A 24,175-nucleotide genomic window follows, 5' to 3' on the forward strand; every position below is an offset into this window, starting at 1 on the left:
TCTTTTAAAGTAAGTTTGCCTTGCTCTCTCTTGGATTACTCTGGAAGAAGCCATAGCTATATCATAAGGACACCTGGGCAATCCCATGGCAAGGAACTAAGACTACCTGCCTACAGCCATGTGAGTGATCCACCTTGGAAGCAGATCGTCCAGCCCTTGACAAGTCTTCAGGTGACTTCAGTTCCAGCCAACAGCATGACCACAACCTCCTGAGACACTCTAAGCAAGAACCACCCAGCTAAGCTGATCCTAGATTCCGGCCCCAAAGAGACCGTGAGATAATAATTGTTTGTTGCTCTAATCTGCTAAGTTAATTGGCATAATTTGTTACAAAGCAATAGATAACTAATGTGCCATAAGACTCCCATGCCTTTGGTTTCCTACCCAGATGGGTGATCCTTTGGTGATCTTTTTAGGAGGGATATTCAAAATATTTTACAACCAGTTCCGAAATGACATTGGCTGCAAACAGCTGGCCCAGTCCTAACAGCCCTGAATTTGACTGTTCAATTATAGGCACATTTATTGACATCCACTTAGGGCTGGGGGACCCCAAAATGAAGCGGGAGATTCTCCTTTGGGATATGGAAGAAAGAACTATGGGCCTATATAGCATGCAAGGGAGAAAGTGATCTATCCCTTATGATATCCTGGGTTTTGAGAGAGCCTAGTTGAGGAAGTTGTATTTGAGATGAGTCTTGACAGGACCTCAGCAGAGGGGAAGTCGAGTGGCAGCAGAAATGAGGGTGGTGGACAGAATGGTGGAGAGGTATTGGCCCCGTGTCAAGGGGGCTGTGGAGGGCGCTGAGGAGTAGGGGGAAAGAAATGTGAAGGCTGAGGCAAGAGTCTGAGTCATGCCCTTCCTCCTCCATCTCACACCCTCTCTTATCTCCTCTTCTTCCTCCCACCCCATTCCACCCTCCCTTGGTAGTTCCAGATGGGAACACTGAGTCCATTGAGCCAAGAGCACTATCAGGAAAAGCGTGCCTTCTGATGGGTTCAGGCTGCAGAATCTCCCCTCAGGGTGGTCTTCATGTGGGGGAAGGTCTACAGAGAGACACTGGTACCTGGATGGAACTGATCTCAGGCCTGCTCACTACATGAAATGCCACTGGCATTTCTTGAGAGGACCAGTTAGTAAATATAATTGTGACGAAGGAAAAGAAGACAGTAGAAATTTATTTTAAAAGTCATCTATTTATTTGAATGGCTTTTATGAGGCAGGAGCTCATGTTGTAAAATTCAGGTATAGGACCAGCATGAGGAATGAGAGGGATCCACACTGACAAGCACACAGCACCCTGTATCACGTGACTGGGTAAATGCTGTGAGCCCCACAGAGCTGGGGCCCGGGGAGGGCTGATGGCAGACCATAGAGGGGCTGAGCTGAAAACGAACGAGCTGTCTCACCCCCTCCTCAGACAAGGGAACTCACATAGATAACGAAGCGCATGCTCGTTAAACAAGGAGGCACTTAGGAGATTTACCATAAAAAACAACCCAAGGAGGTTAGGTTGTAAGGAAGACCAGGGCAGCCCATGTTTGCCAAAGATATAAATAGACCTATAAAGATATAAATAGGGCTTCAGTCAGGTAGATACAAGCATACTATGTATAAGGCTTCACTTTAAATCTTGTTCTATATTGAGGGGGGGAAGGGGACTGAGATGCTTTTTAAGTGGAAACCAGAAGCTAAAGATACACATGCTAATAAAGTACTTGATATGCACACAGTTTAAAACACACAGGGATGAACTAGGTTATCTCTGAGGTCTCTTAAAGATCCTAAACTCTGGGAGCCTGAGTGAAATACCCTTACATGCTCAGTTAGTCGGTTCTGAAGAACCCAGTTCACTGGGCCTGGGCCAGAAGGTGCAGACAGGCGACTCCAGGGCTGGCTTGAGCCTGCAGGATGTGTTTTGTTTGGCCTGTGCAGTGCTTTCCAAACTCAAAAGAGTTGCCAACATTTAAAAGTCCAGATTTTTAGCTTCTCTTGAAAAATGGGGTGGGGATATCTGGCCACACCAGCACACATTCCCATGTGGCAGAAACCGTGTCAGACAACAGCATATGCATGCTTCCTTTCACTAAAGACTCTGCCTCTCTTCTCTCACTTATGTTTCCTGCCTGGTCCGTGGAGGCCCTTGTGACCAGGCCCAGACATCCAGTCCGTGGTGACCTCATGATTTTCTACCTGGTGGAAGCTACAAGCTTAGCCTTGAGGCCTTTATCCTAATTCCATGGTGGGCCCATCTTAACAGTGGACCCACGGAGGCATTTTCACCCACAATCCAGGAGTATGGGAGGCAGTAACCCCAGTCTGTAGAACTTTCATTTGTCTTACAGGGACCTCTAATCCTAAGAAGATGAATAACTGAAAAGTTGCCAGCCATATTTCACTTTCATAAATTCAATCCCAAAGGCTTTGGGGAGATACTTCCTGATCAAGGCCAAGAGTTAGTCATTTCTGGGCCAGACTAGAACACCCAAGCAGAGAAAGGAATCCCAGCCTAGATCGGGCTGGGCCAGGGGAGCAGGGAAGAAGGTAGCTTTTCTGGCCATGACCATGAGATGACCAGGACAGTTGCGTGAGGTTAGCAGGTTTTGCAGGTGTTAAGAAAGCTCCACTCATGTCATAGTGTGAATGACACCATCTGGATTCGTGCAGTATACAATCTGCCCAACTGTACGTGTTAACCCTGGGACTATTAGGGGGAGAAAAGAAATAAGTGGAAATGGTGAGGCAAATGCAGTCCAAAGGGGTGTCCTAGCACAGATTCTATCACTTCTTTCCCAAGACTGCAGGGTGTAGGACTGGGAGGTAGAGGATTATAAGTCAAGATCTTGTTGGCCAGAGTCTGGAAGCTGGCAAGAAAGATAAGTGGCCCCCATGCTGCACATGTGCAAATGCCCATGAGATGATGGGAATGGCCAGAAGCAGTCCCAGGAAACAGGGCTGGCCATAGTATAGGGGGCCCAGGATCCTTAGTTAACAGAGATAACCATCCTGTCCACTGTCCACACACACACACACACACACACACACACACACACACACAGTTGTCAGCAGATATATCTGACCCATTACACGCTCACATAAACAAACATACATGCAGTTTTTATCCTGTTGTACACACTCAGATGAATGTGTCCAAACACACAATCACAGTGGTTGCTGGTAAGAGCAATCAGCTTGTCACACAGGAAATTTTCAGTCCTTTCCTGCAGGAATCTAGCACAGCACCAACTAACACAGGAGAGAAAAATCAACCCCTGAATAAAACCACCAACTCTGGCCTGTAGTGCCATCTTCTGGCGGGACGGGGTATTGTACTTTGCCTCAAAATGGTGAAACCCAGTAGTTTCCCAGGCACGGGATCCAGGGAAGCCACCAGCCCCAGGATGCCATCCCCCCTCCTCCTTGTGTTCTGCCCTAGTGGGGTGAGACCCCGGCGTCCTGAGTTGTACCACGGCATCAGAGAATGAACATTCAGGGCCTTGAATGCCCTCTGGAAAGCAATGCCCAACACCAACAGGGATGTCAAAATAGGGTTTCATCTTTCATGCCAACTCTAACTCACTGGTAGGGGCCGCCTGGAAGGCTGGGTTGAGAAGCCTTCTGAGGCCAAGTCTGGGCATATGGGAGAAGAGTATCATGATGGAACAGTGATGTCTACAGGTGGGACCACTTCCACACTTGCCATTCTTGCAGTGGATTCTGCAACCGTGGTAATTTCCTAAACCTGCAGGGTCCTAGATTTCTCATGATGCACAATTCCACCGCGAGGGTATGTGTGTTTGTCGCTCACACCCGCATAGCACAAGACAATTGCCGCTCTGACTTTTGCTGGAGTTTTATCTCTTGCTTGATCAGTAACATCTGCGCCAGCTAAAGCCCTCACTGAAACTCTTCATGAAGAACTTGTTCTTGCTTCCACAGAAAGCTTGCAAATGACCTGTCAGATCAGAGTGCTGAAGTCAACATTGGGCACTTTGCTTTATCCAACACTAATATTTAGCGAAACCCATCCATCTACCAGCACTTGTCACTTCCCGAGAGGCCCCATGAGGGCAATGACAAACTTACAAAGCCATGTTGGTCAGGTGTTGGACAGCCATCTGGGCTCAGCCCTCGCCAGGGGTCCCGCTCCCTGCTCCTCACCCGTCCGTTTAGGAGGGCACGTTCAAGTCAAATTTGCGCATCAACAACATTTCAAATTACAACAGGCCATGGGTCACTTGAAAATAGTCAAAACTTGAAATCTAAAATCCTCAAATGCCAAGAGTCGGTTGCAGTCAACGTCAAGGCACTTAGCTGGGTGGGGCCTGAAATTTTTTGCAACCCTAATGATGCTCATTGATGGGCATGGAACCCCCACCCCCATGATCCCTTTCTGGCAGTAAAACCAGCATCTAACTCCACTGCTTAGGTGGATGTGAGCTGGTCTCTCCCAGTATGGGGCAGACTGGAGATGTTTGCCTTAGCCCAGGGTCAGATAAATATTTTCAGCTCCTTGTTCTCTGTTGAAAGAAGTCAACTCTGCTGTTGTGTGCAAACGCAGCCATAGACATGTGAACCAACGGGCATGGCTGTGTTCCAATAGAAGTTTCTTTACAAGAATAGGTGGTGAGCTAGGTGTGGCCCATAATTTGCCAAACCCTGCATTAGCCCAATACAAAGGTCTTCAAGCTGGGTTCCAGGGAAGGGCGGCGGTGGGGGGGGGGGGGGGGGGAGGCGGTGGGGATGTCTGGAAGTGCTTCAGGAGTTCTACAAACGTTTGGCTCTAATTTAAATCCCTCTTAGCTATTTAGGAAACTGCAACAAACATGTACCCACTTTGTCATGAAGCTTCTCTGGCCACCTCTATGCTGTCTGGGCTGGATGGCAGAATGGCTAAAAGCCTGGGTCCCAATAAACAGACATGCGCTTGAGGACCAGTGCGGCCACTTACTAGCTGCGTGACTTTGGGCAGGTTACTGTCTCTAAGTCGAGTGGATGATGGCCATCGTGCTGGTGCAGCCTCCTGGACGCCCCTCTGGCTGAACTGTGGGAAGATGGCGTTGTCACAGTGGAAGATGGCCAGGGCAGCTGAGGCCATGGAAGGTCACTCGGGCTCGGGCTAGTGCTATTTACTAACTGTTATGGAGGTATTTCAATACCTTTATCACCAGTTTGGTGTACTGGTGTACACCAGTTACACCAGTTGAATATCATTGTAATGCCAGATCCGCCGCGGGTTTGAACTTCTTGCTGGTTTGATTTCTTCTGGCATTTTCTGCCACCATCCCCACCATTCTGATTGGGCACTCAGGAAAAGGAGGGAGGAGTTCTGCATTGATCTTAACAGCCTCAGTGCATAGAACAGGGCTTGTTGTTCTGTTCAGTGGCAGTTTCCACTGGGTCTGGGACTTATGTTGGCAAGCACTTCCTGGGAAGTGTTCCACAGGACTTGTCAGGGAGCGGGACTGTTGGCTTACAGGGGTCCAGCATTTCGGGAACTGTGGCCCCTCTGCCCCAGTGCTGCAGTCCAGTGGGGGCTTTGGTGCTCAGCTGTCTTTTTAATTTGCCTGGTGAGACAATCAAGGATGTTCCTTGCCCCGGAGCTCCTCCTCGCCACTGGAAACAATCAGAACGTGTGTCTGGCTGCTGCCTCGCCTGCCTCCAGGATTCTGGCCTTTGACTGTAGCCACTGAAGGCTGTTTTCCAGGCCTGAGATGCTCATTTAGGGTTTTAATAATAGAATTGGACCCCAGTGTTGCTCACTGCCCAGGGCTATCCATGTCTATTACTGGTGGCTCCAGTGAAATCACGACTTTTACTACACCTTATCTTTCTGCTTCCAGCATCATATTTTTCTGCTTCCTGAGAGACTTAGAAGAATCAGGGCTGTTTATCACTAGGTTCTGGAAGCAGGACCTCTTGGTTCCCAGAAGCCCTGGGGTTTATCTTAATTAGGCGCCATCTGCTACCTAATATACATGTCTGCCCTGGTCATCCAGCCTGATACTATTCCATGAACCTCGGCTGTGCCCAGCTTTGCAGGCTGCTTATGGCTGTGGCTGGCTCTGTGAGCCCTAGAGGCTCATCCAAGGGGGTGATTCTGATGGGGGGAGGACAGAGGCCCTTTAGTGGTCTAGTCAAGATCAAAGATAACTCCCTCTCTCACTGTCTTTCCTGCAGGCTGTTCTTAGGTCTCACTATCTCTGGGCTTGGAGCAGAGGGAGGAGCTCAAAAACCAGACCCTCTGCCCTGAGGCGTCCTCTGTTGGCCGGAAGAATCCTGCCCCTCCTGTGATAAGGCAGTCATTGGCGGGGTCTGCCCCAAGCACTTAGCAAGGTCTAGACCTACCCCCCACCCCCCAGTTCCCCTGCAGCCCCCAACACAGAGTGAAAATCAGACCCAGCACTTCTCTTCTGGCCCCAACTGTTGCACATTTTAAGAACCACCTCTGTCTTCCCACTTTTTTCTCCATCCTGGATTATCTTTCTGCAACTACTACCCTGCCCTACACTGCCCAGAACCATTACCCATTCGGACTCTGAGCCAAGTCCTCAAAATGACAAAGGTCAGAAGGTCAGGCCCCACGTGGCCCTTCATCCCGTTTTCCCGCCCTCATAAGCCGTCCAACCCTCCTGCACACACCTCCAGGCTCCTGTCCCTATCATGGTTCCTGTGGCTTGCTTCACGGAGTGCTTGCTCACGCTGGGACTCTTCTCGGAGCCAGGCCATCAGTCGCTCACACAGACAGCTGCTCACCCTTTCTGGGTCTTCCTGAGGGACAAGTTCTCAGTGTCCCCACCCTCCCTTCATAGCGAGAGCCAGGCTCGTCTGCAAAGGAGGAGGCTGACTCATCAAGGAGTGAGAGTTCTCCGCGGGAAGTGGTGACAAAGGGGCTGCAGAGGCTCCTGCAAGGGTGGAGGATCCACTGGGGCACTGCAGGGGGAGGTCACTTCATCCTGGAGTCCCTTGCACAGCATCCCAGTGACAGAGAGCTCAGTACTTCTGCTCGCAGTCCCATAGCTGGAGAATCTTGCTAATGCACACACTTCAGCTCCTTGCTCTCTAGCTGGTCACTGTCTCAGATCCGACCTTCCCACGTCACCCGGGGTGGGCCTTCCCTCCCACGCAGGCAGGACTAGCCCCTGAGCTTTCTTCCTCTGCATTTGGGTCCACAACAGTGAACCCAAAACCCCACCTCTTCCCCCACTGGCGGAGCTGCTTGGCAGCACAGCAGGATGCCATCATTGAGGGAGGAGGGGGGGCTGAGCTGAGGGGGTTGGGAGGCAGGAACAAAAGGAAATTTGGCTGAAAGCAAAAGCAAAGGGAGCACTGGGCAGGCTGCCACCACCGCTCCTCCCTGGGGGAGCTTGCAGTGCCCCCTGCTGGTGGAAGGAGAGCTTGTGCGCAGGTTAAATTGGCTCCTCTCTCCTTCCGCAAACCCTGCCCCTGGCAACTGACCCCTGGTGCATGACTCAGAGTAGAGGATCACAGGGAGCAGATGGGTCATCTTGTCCAGTGGTTTCCAAACGTGTGGCATTAGAGGTAGGGTTGCGGCAGACAATTGTGCATTTTGCCCATCTGACAAAGGCCCCTGGCCTGAGGAGCCAGTGGGGGCTGAAAAACAGGCTACATGCTACCGATCAAGGCAAGGACCCCAGTGTGGGTCTGGGCCAGCCCCCAGGAAGGGCCGTCTTTTTGAAATTCATTCTAGAGACAGTGGTCTTCTCTAACTGAACAAATGTACCATACGGACTAGCAGCGGCCCTATCACAGGGCAATCTTATTAAACCAAGCTTCTTGAGCTGAAGGAGACTTTGAAAACCACCTACAAGATGGGGGAACTGAGGGCCATGAAAGGGAGGGACTTACCCGAAGTCAGACAGCTAATGCCAGGACGGAGCTTAGAAGCCAGATGCCTTCTCTCTCAAAGCCATGTTCCTTGCATCCCACTGAGCTGGTTTTCATCCCAGGCCCCTTCCCTTCTTACCTGGCTCCTCTGACCAGGCCCCACCCTGGCTCCTCTGACCTGCTGCCCTCGTTCCCTCAACTTTCTCTGCAACCCAGCTACTCTGCAGTCTTCCTCTCCTTGCCAGAATCATGGCACAGTGTTTGCCAGAAAGAGGGGCTGGTGAGAATTCTGGCTCAGTCCGCATAATTCCCCACCAGTCCCTCACTCGTGGGGATGGGAGCAGTCGTGTAGGACAGAGTGGTGAGGAACTAGAAGGGTCCACTGGACGACATGGTGAAGTATATGACAGGGGGCTGTGCCTGGAGCTGGCGGCTCAGCTACTGTGCAGACGGGGCCTGCTTCGCAGGTGCAGCCTGCTGGGGTGTCTGTGCCACGCCGTAAGGCACATGGGCGGCCACTGTGCCCATCTCCTGAGCCCCAGCCACATGGAACATCTGGTCGTCAAAGAAGATGTGTGGGCGGATCTTCTCAAGGAGGGGGCCCTTGGGCGCTCCCGCAAGGAACAGGGCTTCGTCTGTCTCCAGGCCCCAGCTGCGCAGGGTCTTGAGAGCCCGGGCCCCAGAACTGGCCGCGCTGCGTGCCGTCACCAAGTAGGTGCGGATTGGACACTCCAGCCGCAGGCCCTTGGAGTAGAACTTCTTCTGCAGCCTACCCAGTGCCTCTAGAAAGCCCTTCAAGGGGCCCTACAAGAAGGCAAGGGAACACTGTGAGCTCGTCCGTCTCCCAAACATTTGCCCCCTCCCCCCTCCAGCTGGGCTCCTTCCTAAAGGAGTGAGTGTCTTGTTGTTTGGGACAAGAAAGCTTCTCGGGATCCCCAAATCTCCCACTTCTATGCCTGCTAGGGCCACTGTGTGCATCAAGGGGACTGTAGGTACCTATACTGGTCTGGTCTCCACACTGCTGTGATTGGGGATGTCTGTGCCAGAATAACCATACCAGAGCAACTGTTACTCTGTATGTCCATCCATGTGCCCACCAGGTACATGGGTGTCTGTCCTGCAGCTGTGTAAGTGTGGCCTTCTGTGCTCATCAGCAGGGAGGATATTAAAAATATTTAGTAACTATGGCATGGGCACCCTCCAGTCAGAATGGACTCCAGCTGCAAATAACTGGGACAGACAGACCAATGGGTACCTGCTGAATATCGACCCTACCCATTGGGCACAGGTGGCTCAGGGTGTCGTGTTCCAGCTCTCTAGGGTCAGGGAAAGGATTTACTCTCTACTGTGCCTAGAACAACAAAGCTTAATGAGGATGTGTGAATAAAGAACCAGATGCTGATGAAGAGGGAAATCGCAACAGCAGCTGGAGATGAGGGCCTGTGGGCTTCTAATCTTGGAGACCCCTCACTGGCTGGGTGAGACAGTGAAACAGGGGTCACTGGCAAGCAGTGTTCTCCTGGGACCCTGCCTACCACTTAATGGTAAAACTGTCCTGCCCTGGATTCCCGGGGATTTCAGAGGAATCCCAAAAGAATGCAAGTTGGATGACAATCCGGGGGCCACAACTACAGAAAGCCTGCTGAGCTCTGGAGAAAGAGGTTCTGGGATTATTGAGTAACAAGATTTTTGTTTAAAGCGCAAATAGGAGCTCCCAGGGGGTCTGAGAATCCCAACACCTCTAACCCCAGGGCGTTTTCACAGGCTCCAGGGCACAGTCTCAGGGAGACTCCAAGCCATGGGAGGGCCCCTGAGCCTCCCGGCCAAGGGATAGATGGCAGGAGGTGGGAGGGCTGGTGTGGCCCAAAGCAGGTAGGCTGCTGCAGACCCCACCCTCATCTAGATCTCCTGCCCCCTGAGGAGCCGTCCAGCTTTTCCTTTTCTCCAGTGAGGTAAATGGGAGCTTCCTGAGGACCTGGGAGACTACTCAGAGGGGTGAGGGAATTTCAGAGAAGGAACAAAGGCTCCAGAGAGAAGATGGCAGCTCTGGGGAGAGGGCGAGGCCTTTGAAGAGAGGAGGGAAGCTTCGGAGAGGGCAGGGGAACTTAGAGAACGGGGGCTTCAAAAGGGGGGTGGGATTGCACTGAGGTAGATGGGGTTCATTGAGGGGAGCCAGGGGTCAGGTGAGAGGGATGAGGGCTGGAGGCCTGGTTGAGGGGACCCAGTTGGATTCTGGGCTGAGCTTGGGGTTTGGTTCTGGGCTCAAAGTTCCAGCCAAGGGCAAGTTCTGGGGACCCTCCTTGCCCCTCTCAGGGGTTCTGGGGAGTGTGTGGAGCACCTGAGCCAAAGGTTTGTTCTCGTGGGCCTTCTCATGCTCGAAGAACCTGTCCAGCCCATGGGCCTTGACGATGCGCTCCGACTCATCGGAGAAGAGCACAGCATCCCCATCGAAGGCCACGCGCAGCTGACTCTGGGATACAGCCACGTCCCTGCTGGGGCTGAAGATGGTGGCGGCTGCAATCCCTGGGCAGAGAGAGGCAAGCGTTGTCTGCTTTCATCTAGGTAATGGGGGGGAGGGTGCCCTGACACCTGCCTCAGCTGCCTGGGGCCAGGAGACTGCTATCTCAGGCTGTTCATGTCCCACTGGCCTCACCCAAGACTCAGAGCAAGGCTAATGAGGGCTCATTTTCAGAATATTTAAAAACTGGCCAATAAAAATGGACAGTGGCTTTTGCTCTGAGTAGGACTTTGAGGATGCTGGCCCAGGTCAGGGTTTCCTTTTAGTTGCTGCTGTGTGGGAAGGTCTGGGGTGGGGGCAGCAGGAAATAGGGGTCATTCAGAGAACACAGGGAAGCAGCTGTTTATCAATCAGTAGGGAGAAATTTCAGTTCTTTAATATCTAGTAAGGACATGCTGGTATGGACCAGCTAAATGTCAGTCCTGGCTGGAAGGAAGGGCCCCCCAGGTCACTTTTGTCCTTCTAGGAGCTACTTACAGGCACCTGATGTTGACTCGCTAGGGGCTGGGAAGGAGCCCTAACCTGGGCTTGGCCTCAGTTACCCTCTCCTGTTGATTCTGGCAAAGTCTCTCACCTTCTCTGGACCAAGGTAGAGTTAAGGGTGTTTGAGCTCTGTCTGGAGCTGAGATTCCAGGCTGAAGCCTATAGGCACCCCCAGTCCACTGCCACAGTGACCACCAGGTATGCCCCACTCAGGCCTCCTTAAAGCAACATGGGTGACCATCAAGGGCAGTCCCAATGCTATGTGACTGTGTACATAGAATCTCTGCAAGCCTGGGCTTCTCCAGGGGTCAGGGATGCCTGTGGGAGCCCTGGCCCCAGACCAGAGCAGCACTGGACAGCAGAGAGCCAGCGCTAAGAGGCTGGAGGCCTGGGGATCTGTTCTCTAGCTGCCATCTCTCCAAAGGCTGCTTCAGCCCTGCTCTTGGGAATCTAGGCTCACAGAGGCTGGACTAGGGCAGAGCTCTGCGAGGAGAGAGCAGTGCCAGGCTCCCTTCAGCAGCCTGAGGATGCTCTAAGTAAGACCAGGTCCTGGGCATCAGGCCAGGCACCTTCTCAGCACCTGCAACACTGGAGCCAAGATGAACCAGGACCACCCGACTCTGGGCAGGGCCTCCCTCCTGACCATCCCCTGCTTGCTAGCCTGAGCTCAAATTACAGACATATAGAGACACACATGCAGGCCAGTGCCAAGGCCCCAACCAGAGGGTGTGACATCTGCCTAGGGAAATCACTTCCGGTTTCTGGTTAAAGAAAGCCTCTTGGAGCCCAAAGCAACTCAAAAGAGTGAGGCATCAGTGGGAAAGAGGCCAGGCTTCTAGGCAGGAGACAGCATGAAAGAAGAGGAAAGTGGATATATTGTTGGTTGATAGAGAAACCCACCAGTAGTGTTCAGCCTGAGGAGCCATCTCAGGCAGGGGGACAGTCCTTCCTCCCCTGTGGGCCCGTTTTCTTCCACGAGCAAGGGGGATATGCACCCTGTCAGGAGGGCCGAGACTGTGGATGTCACCCCAAACTGCCACTTGAGAGAGACACATGGACTCTGGGAAATTCTCTTCGTCAGTACTTGCAGCTGTGTCTCCTAACTTCACCTCGGCACGGCCAGGCCAGCTGCTGCAATGCCAGCCATTTCCCAGACCACAGTGCTCAGGATGTTCTAGATACTGACCTTCTTCCCCACTGGCCCTGCGAGGGGCGGAGGCTGCTCATGGTCACACAGGAATCAGAACTACTGACCCGGAGGGTTCTTAGAAGGGAGTACAGGTCATAGGAATTAAGGAAGGTACTTCCTTTCCAGTTACCATGGTAACCCTTAGCACCTGCTCAGAGCTTTAGGACCAGGCCCCGCACCCCCCGAAACCCCTCTGTCAGACTCCCCCATATTCTCCCTTCCCAGTTTGACTCACCTTCATCAATGGCTTCCCGCACTTTTTCCGCATCAGCTGACAGGTAGAGGTTGGTGTGATAGGCCTTGAGGTAGCAGATGGGGCTATTCCCACCTGTCATGCAGAACCGCTCAACGAACAGGTCTGGGGAGGAGGTAGAGAATACCCAGGTGAGGCCCGAGTCAACCCTCAGGGCCTCAGAGTGGTCCCTTGGTGTCCAGTGGGTGCCATATGGGTTCTGAGTGGTGGTGGGGCAGCAGAGGGATTCTCTGAGTGATTTTACGTCACCATTCCTTTTCTCTGAGCCCCTCCATCCTTCATTCATGTAACATGGATGGGCAACCAGGAGTGACTGCCTGGCTCAGGGTAATATCTTCTTGCCAGGTAGTCACAGTACTACAAAAGGTGGGTCCCCAGCCAAGCCTGGCCCTCCTGGCCATAGCTGATTGGATAGGGGCAGACACCTGACCCAAGCTGGGCCAATCAGATCCTCTCCAAGCCTGGGCTGATAGTGACTCCCTGCCCCTGTGTGCGGAGGCTGTAAAAGATTTGGTGGTTGGTTAAGAGGCTGTCTGAGCCCACTGAGTAATTCCATCGCTACCCTAGCCCCCATGAGGGACAATCCACAATGGAAGGGCTAATGCCTGGTGCAGCAGGGGCCCTTGAAGGCCATGCTCCAGTACTGTAGATGGTGTCTCCTGTTTACTAGGTGCTTACGTCCTAGGGCACTTAAATATTTTGAATATCATTGCTCCCAGCGATTTGAAGTTAGGATTTTAAAAATGCCACCGAAGTTCTGTTGGTTGCTTAAAACAAGAACTTGTAAACTTATAAAGCTAGCTCTGGAGGATCTATTACTTCCAATCAAGAGTTTGGACTAAGACACAAAGTCCCTTCTCTCTGACAACTGCACCTACTTCACCTAGCAGCCTTGTGAGGCCTGTGAGCCCCACTGCAGACAGAGAAACTGAGGCACGGAGGCAGCAAGTGCCCTGCCCAATGCATAGGCAGGATGGCCTGTGCAGTGGTGTACCGGAGCTGGCTTGTACCAGCTTGCGAGAGCCTAATGTTAAGCATTCAGGGATTTTTTTTTTTTTTTTTTTTTTGAGCCAGTTAGATTGTTCAACTGTTGACAACTTGAAATCAGCCATGGTGGGAATATTTATGCCCTAAGATGGCAATCAGAGTTTTTGTTTGTTTGTTTTGTTTTCTTAAAGACCCAGCTTACCAGCATACCCCTGGGCTCAGGTTCCAGTTGGTATCACCTCCCTCCTGCAGAAGTGTGGCCCTATCCCCAAGCCTCTAGTAAGGGTGTCCCATGGCCAAGCCCCTGATGCTCACCGTAGTGGTTGATACTGTTGATGAGACGGACGCCCACTTGAGCGTGGTTGTTGGTCACGAGGACAATGTCAAAGATGTCCTCACTATCGGGGTACAGCTCCCGCAGCCGCCTGTTCACAGCCTCCAGAGCCTGGATGGGAGAGAGGACCCTCTTGCTCAGAGCCCCAGGGACTGATATCTGGAGTTGGTAGCCAGGGCTGGGGAGGAGGGGGGTCAGCTGGGATCTAATGGTGGGAGAGTGGGAGAGGGGAGGTCAGGGACTGGCCAGGGGTGAGAACAGTGGACTTGGACTGTCTCATCCTAACCTCACATCATGCTGGTTGATGGCTGCACAGGGGCGCCTCACTAAAAGGGTGAGTGGAGGCTGAAATCCAGTCCATTTCCACTCACCAAGCTAGTTACCTGGAGCGGGGCTACATTAGCGCAGAGGATGGGGAGGCTTCTTCCCACAATGGCTCTGTCCCCTTGCCAAGCCAAGTTCCCGTGGGCTGGCATCTGCCCGGGGGTGGTGGGGGGGGGGGGGTGGCTTTCCTTACTCAAACACCTAGGAGTGCTTTTTCTGATCCCCACAAAAGCACTACGTGGCACCCACCTTCACGAAGGGGAAGGCCGGCCCGGGGCTGAAGGGCTCGTTCTCATGTTCCAGCTGGTAGCGCACATACTCCTCCACGCCCTGCTCCGTGTAGATGCGCTGCTCCTCGTCCATGCGGAACAAGGCTCGGGAGGACACAGCAATGGTGACGGCATTCTGAGGCTTGGGCTGTGCAGGTGCAGGAGGAGGGCTGTTACTCACACTCCCTGAGGCAGGTCGCACATGCCAGCTTCCCTGGGTACTGGGGACAGGGAGAAGACCCAGGCCCCGTCTCTGCCCTAAGAAGCCTCTCAGGACCCCCTCCATGCGGGACCCAGCCAGGAACTGAGGGAGATGGTGGCTCCCCACCAAGGAGCATGATCTGGTGGGAGGGATATGCCCTCGGGCAGTCTGCAATCTAGTCAGCTATCTGGACACAACGGAAAAATGAATACAGTGTATGTAGCCAGAGTATTGATGCCCAAGATGGTCTCCTGATGGGTTCCATTACCAAATGAGAGCTATATGCCCCTTAGGAAGAAATGGTGCCCAGAAACGTAGCAGTTACATAAGAAAATTTATCTCCAGCCCGGATCTTTCTCCCGAGCTCCAGACTTCTACATCTAACTGCCCAGTTGACCAACAGACACTCAAACTCAACGTGCCCAAAGCTGAATTCCCACCACCCCTTGCACCTCCAAACCTGATCCCCCACCCACCTCCTCATCTCATTCTCAGCACCACCATGGACTCAACACTAAGGTCAGAGCTGAGATGTCAACCTCAGCTCCTCCCTGTTCCTCAATTCCCCCTCCCCCACCAATCAATCAATCAATTAATCAATCACTAAAACCCGTCAACTGTATAGAATCCATCTACTTCTTTGCGTCTTCCCTGCCAAAGTCGAGCCCATCACCATCTCCCACCCCAGGTCATCCATATTGTTGTCAGGGGATGTTTCTCAAGTTCACATCTGATGATGCCCCTCCCCCTTTCAGTGATACCCACTCTTCTTTTTTTTTTTTTTTTCAACGTTTATTTATTTTTGGGACAGAGAGAGACAGAGCATGAACGGGGGAGGGGCAGAGAGAGAGGGAGACACAGAATCGGAAACAGGCTCCAGGCTCCGAGCCATCAGCCCAGAGCCTGACGCGGGGCTCGAACTCCCGGACTGCGAGATCGTGACCTGGCTGAAGTCGGACGCTTAACCGACTGCGCCACCCAGGCGCCCCATCCCACTCTTCTTAAGTTCTGTTCCATAGCCTTGAGTATGGAGTAGAAAGCCCTTTGAGACAGACCCCTATCTCTCTCCACTGTCACCTTCCTGTTATCCTACTTTGTTCAGTCTGACCTTTCTCATGTCCGAACATACCCTTCTGTCTGTCTCTGAGCCTTTGCATGTGATGTCCCCTCTGCCTGATCTGCTCTTTCCTTGACTCCATCTAGCTAACTTCTTTTTTAGTGTTTATTTATTTTTGAGAGAGAGAGAGAGAGAGAGAGAGAGAACATGAGAGGGGGAGGGGCAGAGAGAGGGAGACACAGAATCCAAAGCAGGCTCCAGGCTCCAAGCTGTCAGCACAGAGCCTGACACACAAACCAAGCGATCATGACCTCAGCCAAAGTCAAATGCTTAACCTACTGAACCACCCAGGCGCCCCTCCATGTGGCCAATTTCTACCCAGCCTGCAGATCTCAAACTGCATGTTGCCTGCAGGAAGTCACTCCTTGCTCCTAGTCCTGGGCTTGCTACCCCTCCCATAGATTTCCTTTTTTAATCAAATTTAGTGCAGCCTTCATTTAACGATTTCCATTTCTAGACAGATCTGGGGAGGAAGCAGGAACCATGCTTAAATTCTGAGAGAGCAAGAACCAGGACTATCTTGTTTATTTACTGTATCTAGAGTGCTTAAAACTGTGCCTAGCACACAGCAGGTGCTCGGTAAATTTGCAATGCTCAAGTAATCTGTTTCAACGAGAAACAGTATTTGCCACGACAAACTTAATGCGAGCTGGACATTCCAGCGCAGTACCTCGATCTGCTCAGATTGCTTGACATATGGTAGGTGCTCAGAGAATACTTTTTGGTTGATGCAAATTTTACAACCATTAACTGGTCCTTTGTGCCAGGACCCTGGGCTCTGCCTGGGAGTGGCCCTGGTAGTGACTTGGCTCCTACCCTCAGAGTCACGGGCTAGTAGGGAAGAAAAGCAGGTAAACAGAGACACAAAAGGGGGTTAGAATGAGTAATAGAACACAGGTGAAAGCAGAGTTTTGATGACAGGGGTTCACAGTAGGCTGCCACAGGAGAGGAGGTATTTGCATGGAGCCCGGAAGGAGGAGTCAGGTGAAGGGAGGCATAGGAGGTGAACACGTGCACAGTGCATTCACAAAGGTGAGCAGAGACCAGGGCAGGTGTGGGTGGAGATGAGCCCAGAAGAGGGGGCAGGTGCTAGAAGGCCTCTGTCGGGGCCTGGGAGGGCCTCAGAGCTCCCTCACCACCTGCAGTGGAATGGGGAAAGGGGCGCCACCACAGACAGCAGCTGGACCCTTCATAATCCGCGGGGAGGATCAGAATGTGGGTGCTTGCCTGTGGGTGCAGCACATCTGTGTGGCCTGAGCATTCCTAGAACTGATTCCCACTTTATAGATGAGGAAACACAGGTGCAGGGTGGGAGTAACACTCATAAATGGGCCTCAAATTCTGACCTGCTGCTGCCAGCACTGTGGGCCATGCGCTCAACCCCATTGCTTCCCTCTGGAGTCAAGCCTGGGTCCCAATCAGTTGACAACATTGAGCGATTACCATGTGACAGGCACCATGCTGGAGACATGGCAGGAAACAATACAGGCATGATCCTCGCTCCCATGGAGCTTATGATCTACCCCCAAGGCAGAGATCTGTGCCATCCTTTAGAACAGCATTGTCCAGTAGAACTTTCTGTGATAATAGACACGTTCAGTGCTGTCTGTGTGGATACGTGTGGCTACGGAGCAACTTGAAATGTGACTAGTGAGACTGGGGAACTGGATTTTTAATTGCATTGAGTTTTAATCAATGTAAATCTCAGTGGCTATGAATGGCTAGTGGCTAATGGAGCTCTAAACCTCAAAGTAGTAACAGAAGACCAAAGAGTTCCCCAAGCTCATGTGGTAAACCTCGGTTTGCATTTGACTTTTACCCCAACCAAGATGGTGTCTGTGGCCAGCAGGGCCAGGGAAAGGCAGTGACAAGACAGGTGCCTCTTCTCTGGGACTCAAGCCAAGTGCCTCTCCCAGTTGCCAAGCACCGCTTGATCATGGGTTGGGTACCTCCCAATCTCCTTGGCAACTGTGAGCTTTCAAGGAAAAAAGGTAAAGTTAAAAGACCAACAGGAAAGCGGTGATAGAGGCCTGGCCAGGGATGGTGAGGGTGGGATAGGGGGAGTGGGGAGACCACTCTTACAAACCCAGGAAACCTGCTGGGCTTCAGGACAGGGCCTGAGCTTGCTCCACCCCCTGGGCTTCCTGCCCCCAGGGACAGGCCCATCACCCCTTCAAGGACAGACAGCCAGCTGCCCTCTCAGCCCCTTCAGGCAGGTTCCCAAGTCAGCCGCTCCAAACCAGGCAGCCAGCCAAGGTCTCGCTCCTCACTTGCTGTCCCACAGTCCCTGCCAGACTACTGCATTCTGGGTCCCCTCTGGCTGAGCTATTCAGACCCCATCCCATCCCAGGAAAAACATCCCAGTTGCCTTTCTTCTCTTATAAATGGGGGAGTAGACTCAGAGAGGGGCAGAGTATTACTCTAGGTCACACAGCAAAGTCAAGGCAGAGCCAGGTATGGAAGATCCCAAGTCTCTGGTGTCTAACTTGGCCTCTGTCCACACAGCAGCACCTCCCCCCATAAACCCCTCCTTGATTGCTCCCAGATGACCCCAACCCCTTCCATGTCAGCCACTTCCTTGGGACCCTTGGCCCACACAGACTTCCCCTTACAGATTTGAGAGAAATGATGAGGGAACACCATGCCCTAAGGTGGAGGTTCCTATGGGCAGGGCTCTCTTTCTCCTCAGAATGGAGGTCCCCAGGGCAGGACCCTTCTGCCAGCTCCATCTGCTTTGACACTGTACAAGTGGGATAGGTTCTTAGGGCCCGGAGGGCATGAACCGCTGTGAGAGAAACAGAGAGAGTGGCCTCTCCAGGCTTTAGGCAGAGCTGAAGGGACAGGTGAAGGGCTGACCAGAGCTGGGGAGAAGCCAAGCACTTGGAGAGGCCCCTGGACCCGGTTGCAGAGGAAGGCCACCCCTTCACGTGTTGTCAGGCATACCTGGGAACAGTTCCTCCAGAATGCAGAAGGAAGTCCAGATTCCAGACCAGGAATTGGGTCAGAGCAACCCTTCTCCCAGACCAGGGATTCAGCCCGAGAACACTGGGCTCCAGGGAGCCACAGTCCTGCCAGTTCTCTCTGCCTTCCACGGGCGGGCGCTGGGGGGCCGGTGAGGGGGGATAATGCAGGAAAGGCGGCCCTGCCCAGCCTGCCAGAGGAGCTCTCATTTAGACTGACAAGATTCTGCCTGTTGGGCCCAAGAGAGGAACGTAGCCAAAAGCTGTTATTTCTAAAAAGTCATGCTGGGAGAAGAGCTGCTGGAAGAGAGAGTGACAAGCTAGGTCTGGACTGAGGAGTTCTCTGACCCCATGAGGAGAGGGGCTCCTATGGGCTTTCAGGGCTTAAATATTTCACTCAAGCCCCCGGGAATGAGAATAAGCTCTAATGGGGCCCAGGAGGCCTAAAGCCCCCAAAATAGCCTTTGGGAGGGGAGGCTGCTACAGGAAGGAGCGGGGGGCTGGGAGGCCGCCAGGTCCTGGCCTCCCAGAGGACCATGAGGCATCAGGGGTCATGACTGACAACTGGACCTGAGCTCCCTGGTTCCACGGAGGAGATACATTGGTGAGCTCCACACACGACCCCAGTCCCAGTCTCCATCCCCTGGGCCATGCCATGACATTAGTCAAACTTCCTCCTCAGGCAGGGACCAGCCTCCTCACTGGTCTGCCTGCTGCCAGACTCACCCTTTCCCAGCCATCTCCCACACAGCCCCAGAATGATCTTGCTAAAATGAAATGGGACCAAGTTAATCTCTTGCTGAAAAATCCTGCAATAGCACCCTAATCGTTGTCATACTTTTTAAAAAGAAGATTAAACTTTATTTCAATGAACTCCTGGGCAGAACCCCAATATGTAAATCAGATATTACTATAGTTTATGAGTATAAATTTATTTTACTAATTTACTATTTGATTCAAATGTATTACATGCACATGATATATTATAATGTCAACCAATGGAAACGGCACAGTTGTACAGGTGATAAATTTGAAACTGGGGGTTAGGCTGCCAATGCAGACTTACGCTTCATCATCTAGTTATTTGTTTCTGTGTTTGTTGGTTTTTGCACAGTATTGAGAAAGTCCTGAGTCACACCAATAAGCAGTTGCAAATGGTAAAAAAAAAAAAAAAAAAAAAAAAAAAAAAAAAAAAAAAAAAAAAAAAAATTGTATTGTTTTAAACTGCAAGTCTCAAGATACTCAGCAATAGTAATTGCCAGCAATTTCAAGATAATCTTCTATTAAGCAGTTCACAGGGAAAGCTTTATTCTGAATTTTGCTAAAAAAGAAAAAACAAAAAAAGAACCTGTACCATAAGTTAATATGTTGGTGGTATCCAAGGTGCTAAGACGTCCACATAACACATTTGAGGGAACTGAGATTTATTACACATTTTAATTGTTTAAAAGGAAGTTGGAAGGAAAATGAAAATAAATTTGATCTGCATATAAGCAGACCCCCAGAAACATGGGGCCCCAATGGAACCTAGTTTTAAAACCCCTAACCCACTGAATACCCAGGCTCCTTAATATGGCACTCAAGGCCCCATGTGGGTCTCTGGCATCGCTCTGATGTATCTCCCAAAGATCCTGCATTCTCCCACTCAAAGACATCCCCAAGCCTTTTGCCCGTCCTGTTTTCCTGTCTGCTTGGGAAATGCTGTCTACTCAGGCTTTAAGGTGAGCTCAGATACCACCTCTACAAAGCCTTCCTTCGTGGGCCGTCACTTGCTCTCCTATGCTCCCTCTCCCCCCATCCCAGGCACCTTGTAGGGTCTTTTATCTGAGCTCTCACTATGTCCAGGGTCTCCCTCAGTGCACTGTGAGCTCCTGAGGCAGGGACTCAACCCAGTTCATCTCTCAATCCCCACTGCTGAGCAGGGAGGGCCTAGAGGTGCTGCAGGAAATGACTGTTGACAGGGTGGGCCTCCTGGGGAAGGCCGGAGGGAAGCAGCAGGATGCTTTAAGGTCAGGCAGGTGCTGTTTAGAGGATGCCTCTGGGCCAACCTCCGTTCAGTCCCCTTCCCAAGCTGTGAGATCTGGGAAGCAGGGATGAGCAACGCCAAGGCGAATCTGTCCTATGGGGAGAGGAGCTCTCTCCTCTGTGTGAGTATCAGAGGGCTGGGACCACCTTGGGGGGCACGGGGATGTTGGTGACTACTGCGATGGGAGCAGAGCCCGCAGCTGTGCGGCGGAGTCCAGCGTCGGGAGCCCTGAACACAGAGCGAAGATCCCAGTGCAGCTTAGGACGCGGGCAGCGCAGCACCCTGAGCCCAGGGCGCAGGGCCTTGAGCCAGAGTCCGAACGCAGGCGCTGGGGTCCGGGGCCCGGTGCCCAGATCGCAGGGACCTGAGCGCACAGCGAGGAGCCGGGTTTCCAGTGTCAGGTTACCCGAGCCCGGGGCGCTTCGGTAGGCGCCGCAGACCCGTTTTGCCAACAAGTGCTGCTGTCCGCGCGCCCCTGGCCGCCCGCTGTCAGAGGAGCTGGGCCCTGATGACAGCATGGGGGAGGGGGTCCTGGCGTGGAACCCGAGCGCCGGTTAAAACAACAACATCAACACCCGCGCGGAGCTCCCAAAATAAACGGGAGCCAGCGCCAACTGCCCGGCGCATTCTGGTGCTGAGGAGCCGCCTCCCCTCCCGGAGGGCCGCCACGGGCCCCTCTCTAGGGGGCTTACGACCCTCCCCCGGTGACCCTTCCCCAGCCCTCCTCCGTACCCAGGCCCTGATGTTACCGATTTGGGTTTCTTCTTGGGCGCGAGGTTGTCGTAGAAAGTCTTGGTTTCCTCCCATCGCGGGGCCGCCGCGGTCTCTGACCCTGGCCTGGGCTCGCGGGGCTCGCGGGGGTCCCCGAGTTCCATGATCCGGCTGCGACCCGGCCGGCGGGAGCAGGCGGCGGCGGGGACGCGGCGCTGGCGGGGCTGGGCTGCAGCAGGGAGGCGCGTCCCGGGCGTGAGAAGGGGGCGGGCCGCGGCGGGGAGTGTGCGCGCGCTAGCCCGCGGGGAGGCGGGGGGCCGGAGGGAGGGTGGCTAAATTCGCCCTCCTCGCTGCCCTCGCGTTGCTCTTTGCGGGATGTGTACTGGGTGGCAGCGGAGTCCAGGAATGAATGGCGGCGGGGAGGGGGCACTAGGGAGGGTTTGGCCTCTGGGACTCCCAGGGGGAGGGGCCCTAAAGCTGGGCTTGCGGGCTGCTGCGGATTCCGGATTTCGGGGATCGTGTTCTTCACTGGTGCTCAAGGGCACCCAGAAAGGAGAGGCCTCCAAACTTTTTTTCCCAGGATGGTGATCCCCAAAGAAGAAAATGAAGAGCTAGATTCCACCCTCCCCGCTCCCCGCCCCCCGTCCACCCCGCCAAAAGCTAACCCGCCTCTTTCCCCTTTGGTGCCAGGACCCTGGGGATCCGATTGGCGTCCCCTTCTCCTAGACCCTAGTCTATTCTGAGGAGGGAGAGGGGGTGGTGGTGGATGGACAGCTCCGTCCAGGAGCAGGACTCTGCTCCTAGCCGGGCACACAATAGAGGGCCCAGCTGGGCAGCTATTCTCAACCAAGCCGAAAGGGTCTTTAAAGTCCCTGGTAAGACCAGGTCCCCTCAGCCTGGCGGGGGACTCAGGCACAGGAGACACCCGGGGACTCTGAACCCAGGTCCTTGCTGGCCCCTTGAGGGCCAGCAGAGGGCGCGGGTTCACAGGTTCCACCTGCAGAGCTTGGGGTGGTTAGTCACAGGGTATGGAGTGACTGAAAGGAGGAAGAGTAGAAAAGGAGTTTGGGAACCAAAGACGATTGGACCACCACCCTGGAGTTCCAGAGCACTGTCTTCCCTTGGTGCAGAGCCTAGGGTGCAGCCACTTGTGCCACCTATCCGAAGGCACAGGTCAGGAAGCAGACAAGGGGCATCTCTGTGTGAGCCTAGAAGTCAGCACAGGTGTGTGGGAGCAGGAGGAGAACATACTGGCTTAGCCTGGAGGGTGTCTGGCTGGAAGGGGGCACAAAATAAAAGGATATTCCCAGGTCCTGGGGGGAACCAACCAAACCTTGTGTGGGAGGAAGGGGGAAATAATCAAAGCTTTTAGGATTGGGGTAAGTACTTTAGACTTGCCCTTCTCCAGACTTGATAGATTGTTTCCATGGATGGCCCCAAACTCCAGTCTGACTGCCCTCTGGCAGTGTGGCTTTGACACAGAGACCTAGATGAGCCTTAGCAAGCTGCAGCTGTGTGCCACATAAAGCTAAATGGGGTTAGAAATTCTAAGCAGAATGAGCCGGTCAGCAGATAAAGATGCGGAAAGATGTGCAGAGGGCAGCAGGGACCCCATGAAAGAGAAACCATGCTACCCTGATAGGGAGCCGCCACTGGTCCAGACGGTTTCCCAAGCCCCAAATGAGGCCAGACGATACTGTCCATCTCTCAGTCTCCATGAGATGCTCCACACCCCATCAACAAATGCCCCTCAAAAGTTGGCGGCTATTGATTTTGTCTGACTAGCAACCTTTCCCACCTTCTTCTTCTACAGTTGACACTTGTAAGACATGGGTACGAAGTACATGAGTTCACTTAAATGCAGATTTTTTTAGATAAATATAGAGAGAGTACTGTAAATGTGTTTTCTTTATGATTTTTTAAAGCCATGTTTCTCTAGCTTACTCTACTGTAAGGATACCGTGTGTAACGCATATAACATACGAAATATGTGTTATTTGGCTGTTTATGTTATTGAGGTTTCCAGCCAACAGTAGGCTATTAGTAGTTAAGTTTTGGAGGAGTCAAAATTTATACGTGTATTGTCGAATGCTTGTTGGTAGAGGGTGGTCAGTGCCTTTAAGCCCCGCATTGTTCAAGGGTCAATTGTACTAATGGGCCCTACCTCCCTGCCTCCTCGGGCACAGGAGCAAGCATGTGAGCTAGACCTGACCAATTGGAAAACCCTGTTTCCCTGGACACAGTGATTGAACAAAGAACGGGCATGCGACCACAGCTGCGCCACTCTCCTGCATTCTTATATAGGGTTGCTGGGAATTTGGCTTTTTCTTCTCTGGGATTATTAATTTGGGACAATGTGAGCTAGGAACCCATCTTTCCCCGTGGCAGGTTAAAGCACGTGAGAGGAGCCCATCTGGAGTGGACAGTGAGGTCACAGAGACAGAAAGCAGAAGCAGAGAGGGAGAGAGGCTGCAACATGGAGCCTCTGGATCCATCAGTGCTGGAATTCCCAGTTACAGGAGCCAACAAGCCTCCCTTTACACCTGAGCATGTTTGAATTGGCTTTTGTTCCCCCCAAACCAAAAGCCTCAACTAATCCAGTCCTCTTACTCATACTGACATGAGTAGGCCTCTAAAGATTCTGTCTGACTCCGGCTTCAGTTCCTTTAAGAACTTTCCCTAGATCCCTCTTTGGAAGGGTTGGAACTCAATCCTAGATTCTTCTTTCCACCCTTTTTGGCTTCTGGCCATCGTCTCTGTCTTCTTTGTCACACCCTGACCACTGGCTTCATGCAGGGATTCCCTGGCTCTCTGCATTCCTGCACTTTGGCCAGCACTTCCCCTCAGGGTCCAGCTCTTCTGCAGATGAATAAACTGGGAACACACCCCTTTGCATGTAAATCCAGGATCCCTGCACTTGAACTGCTCTCCTGAGCAGCCTTAACCCAGCATG

The 24,175-nt window shown here is 52.7% G+C and overlaps 1 protein-coding gene across 3 annotated transcripts; it reads right to left on the reverse strand.

Annotated features, from left to right (window-relative positions):
- Positions 1-1,177: 1,177 nt before the first annotated feature.
- On the reverse strand, positions 1,178-21,568 carry NT5C1A (5'-nucleotidase, cytosolic IA). Of its 3 annotated transcripts, none has more exons than XR_006713321.1 (7): positions 21,261-21,568; positions 14,187-14,354; positions 13,595-13,724; positions 12,275-12,397; positions 10,188-10,372; positions 7,871-8,653; positions 1,178-3,956 (listed from the first exon to the last, which is right to left on the reverse strand). XR_006713321.1 is itself a non-coding variant. In XM_045482289.1 (6 exons), the coding sequence occupies exons 1-6, from the start codon at positions 21,384-21,386 to the stop codon at positions 8,288-8,290; spliced, it is 1,098 nt and encodes a 365-aa protein (XP_045338245.1). In that variant the 5' UTR covers positions 21,387-21,568; the 3' UTR covers positions 1,178-8,287. The 3 variants fall into 3 exon arrangements, 1 of the variants encoding a protein (XP_045338245.1); XR_006713320.1 differs by having other exon boundaries at positions 6,644-8,653; XM_045482289.1 differs by having other exon boundaries at positions 1,178-8,653.
- Between the last annotated feature and the right edge of the window lie 2,607 nt (positions 21,569-24,175).

This window comes from Leopardus geoffroyi, chromosome C1, assembly GCF_018350155.1.
Source record: "Leopardus geoffroyi isolate Oge1 chromosome C1, O.geoffroyi_Oge1_pat1.0, whole genome shotgun sequence".
In the NCBI taxonomy this organism is placed as follows: Eukaryota; Metazoa; Chordata; class Mammalia; order Carnivora; family Felidae; genus Leopardus; species Leopardus geoffroyi.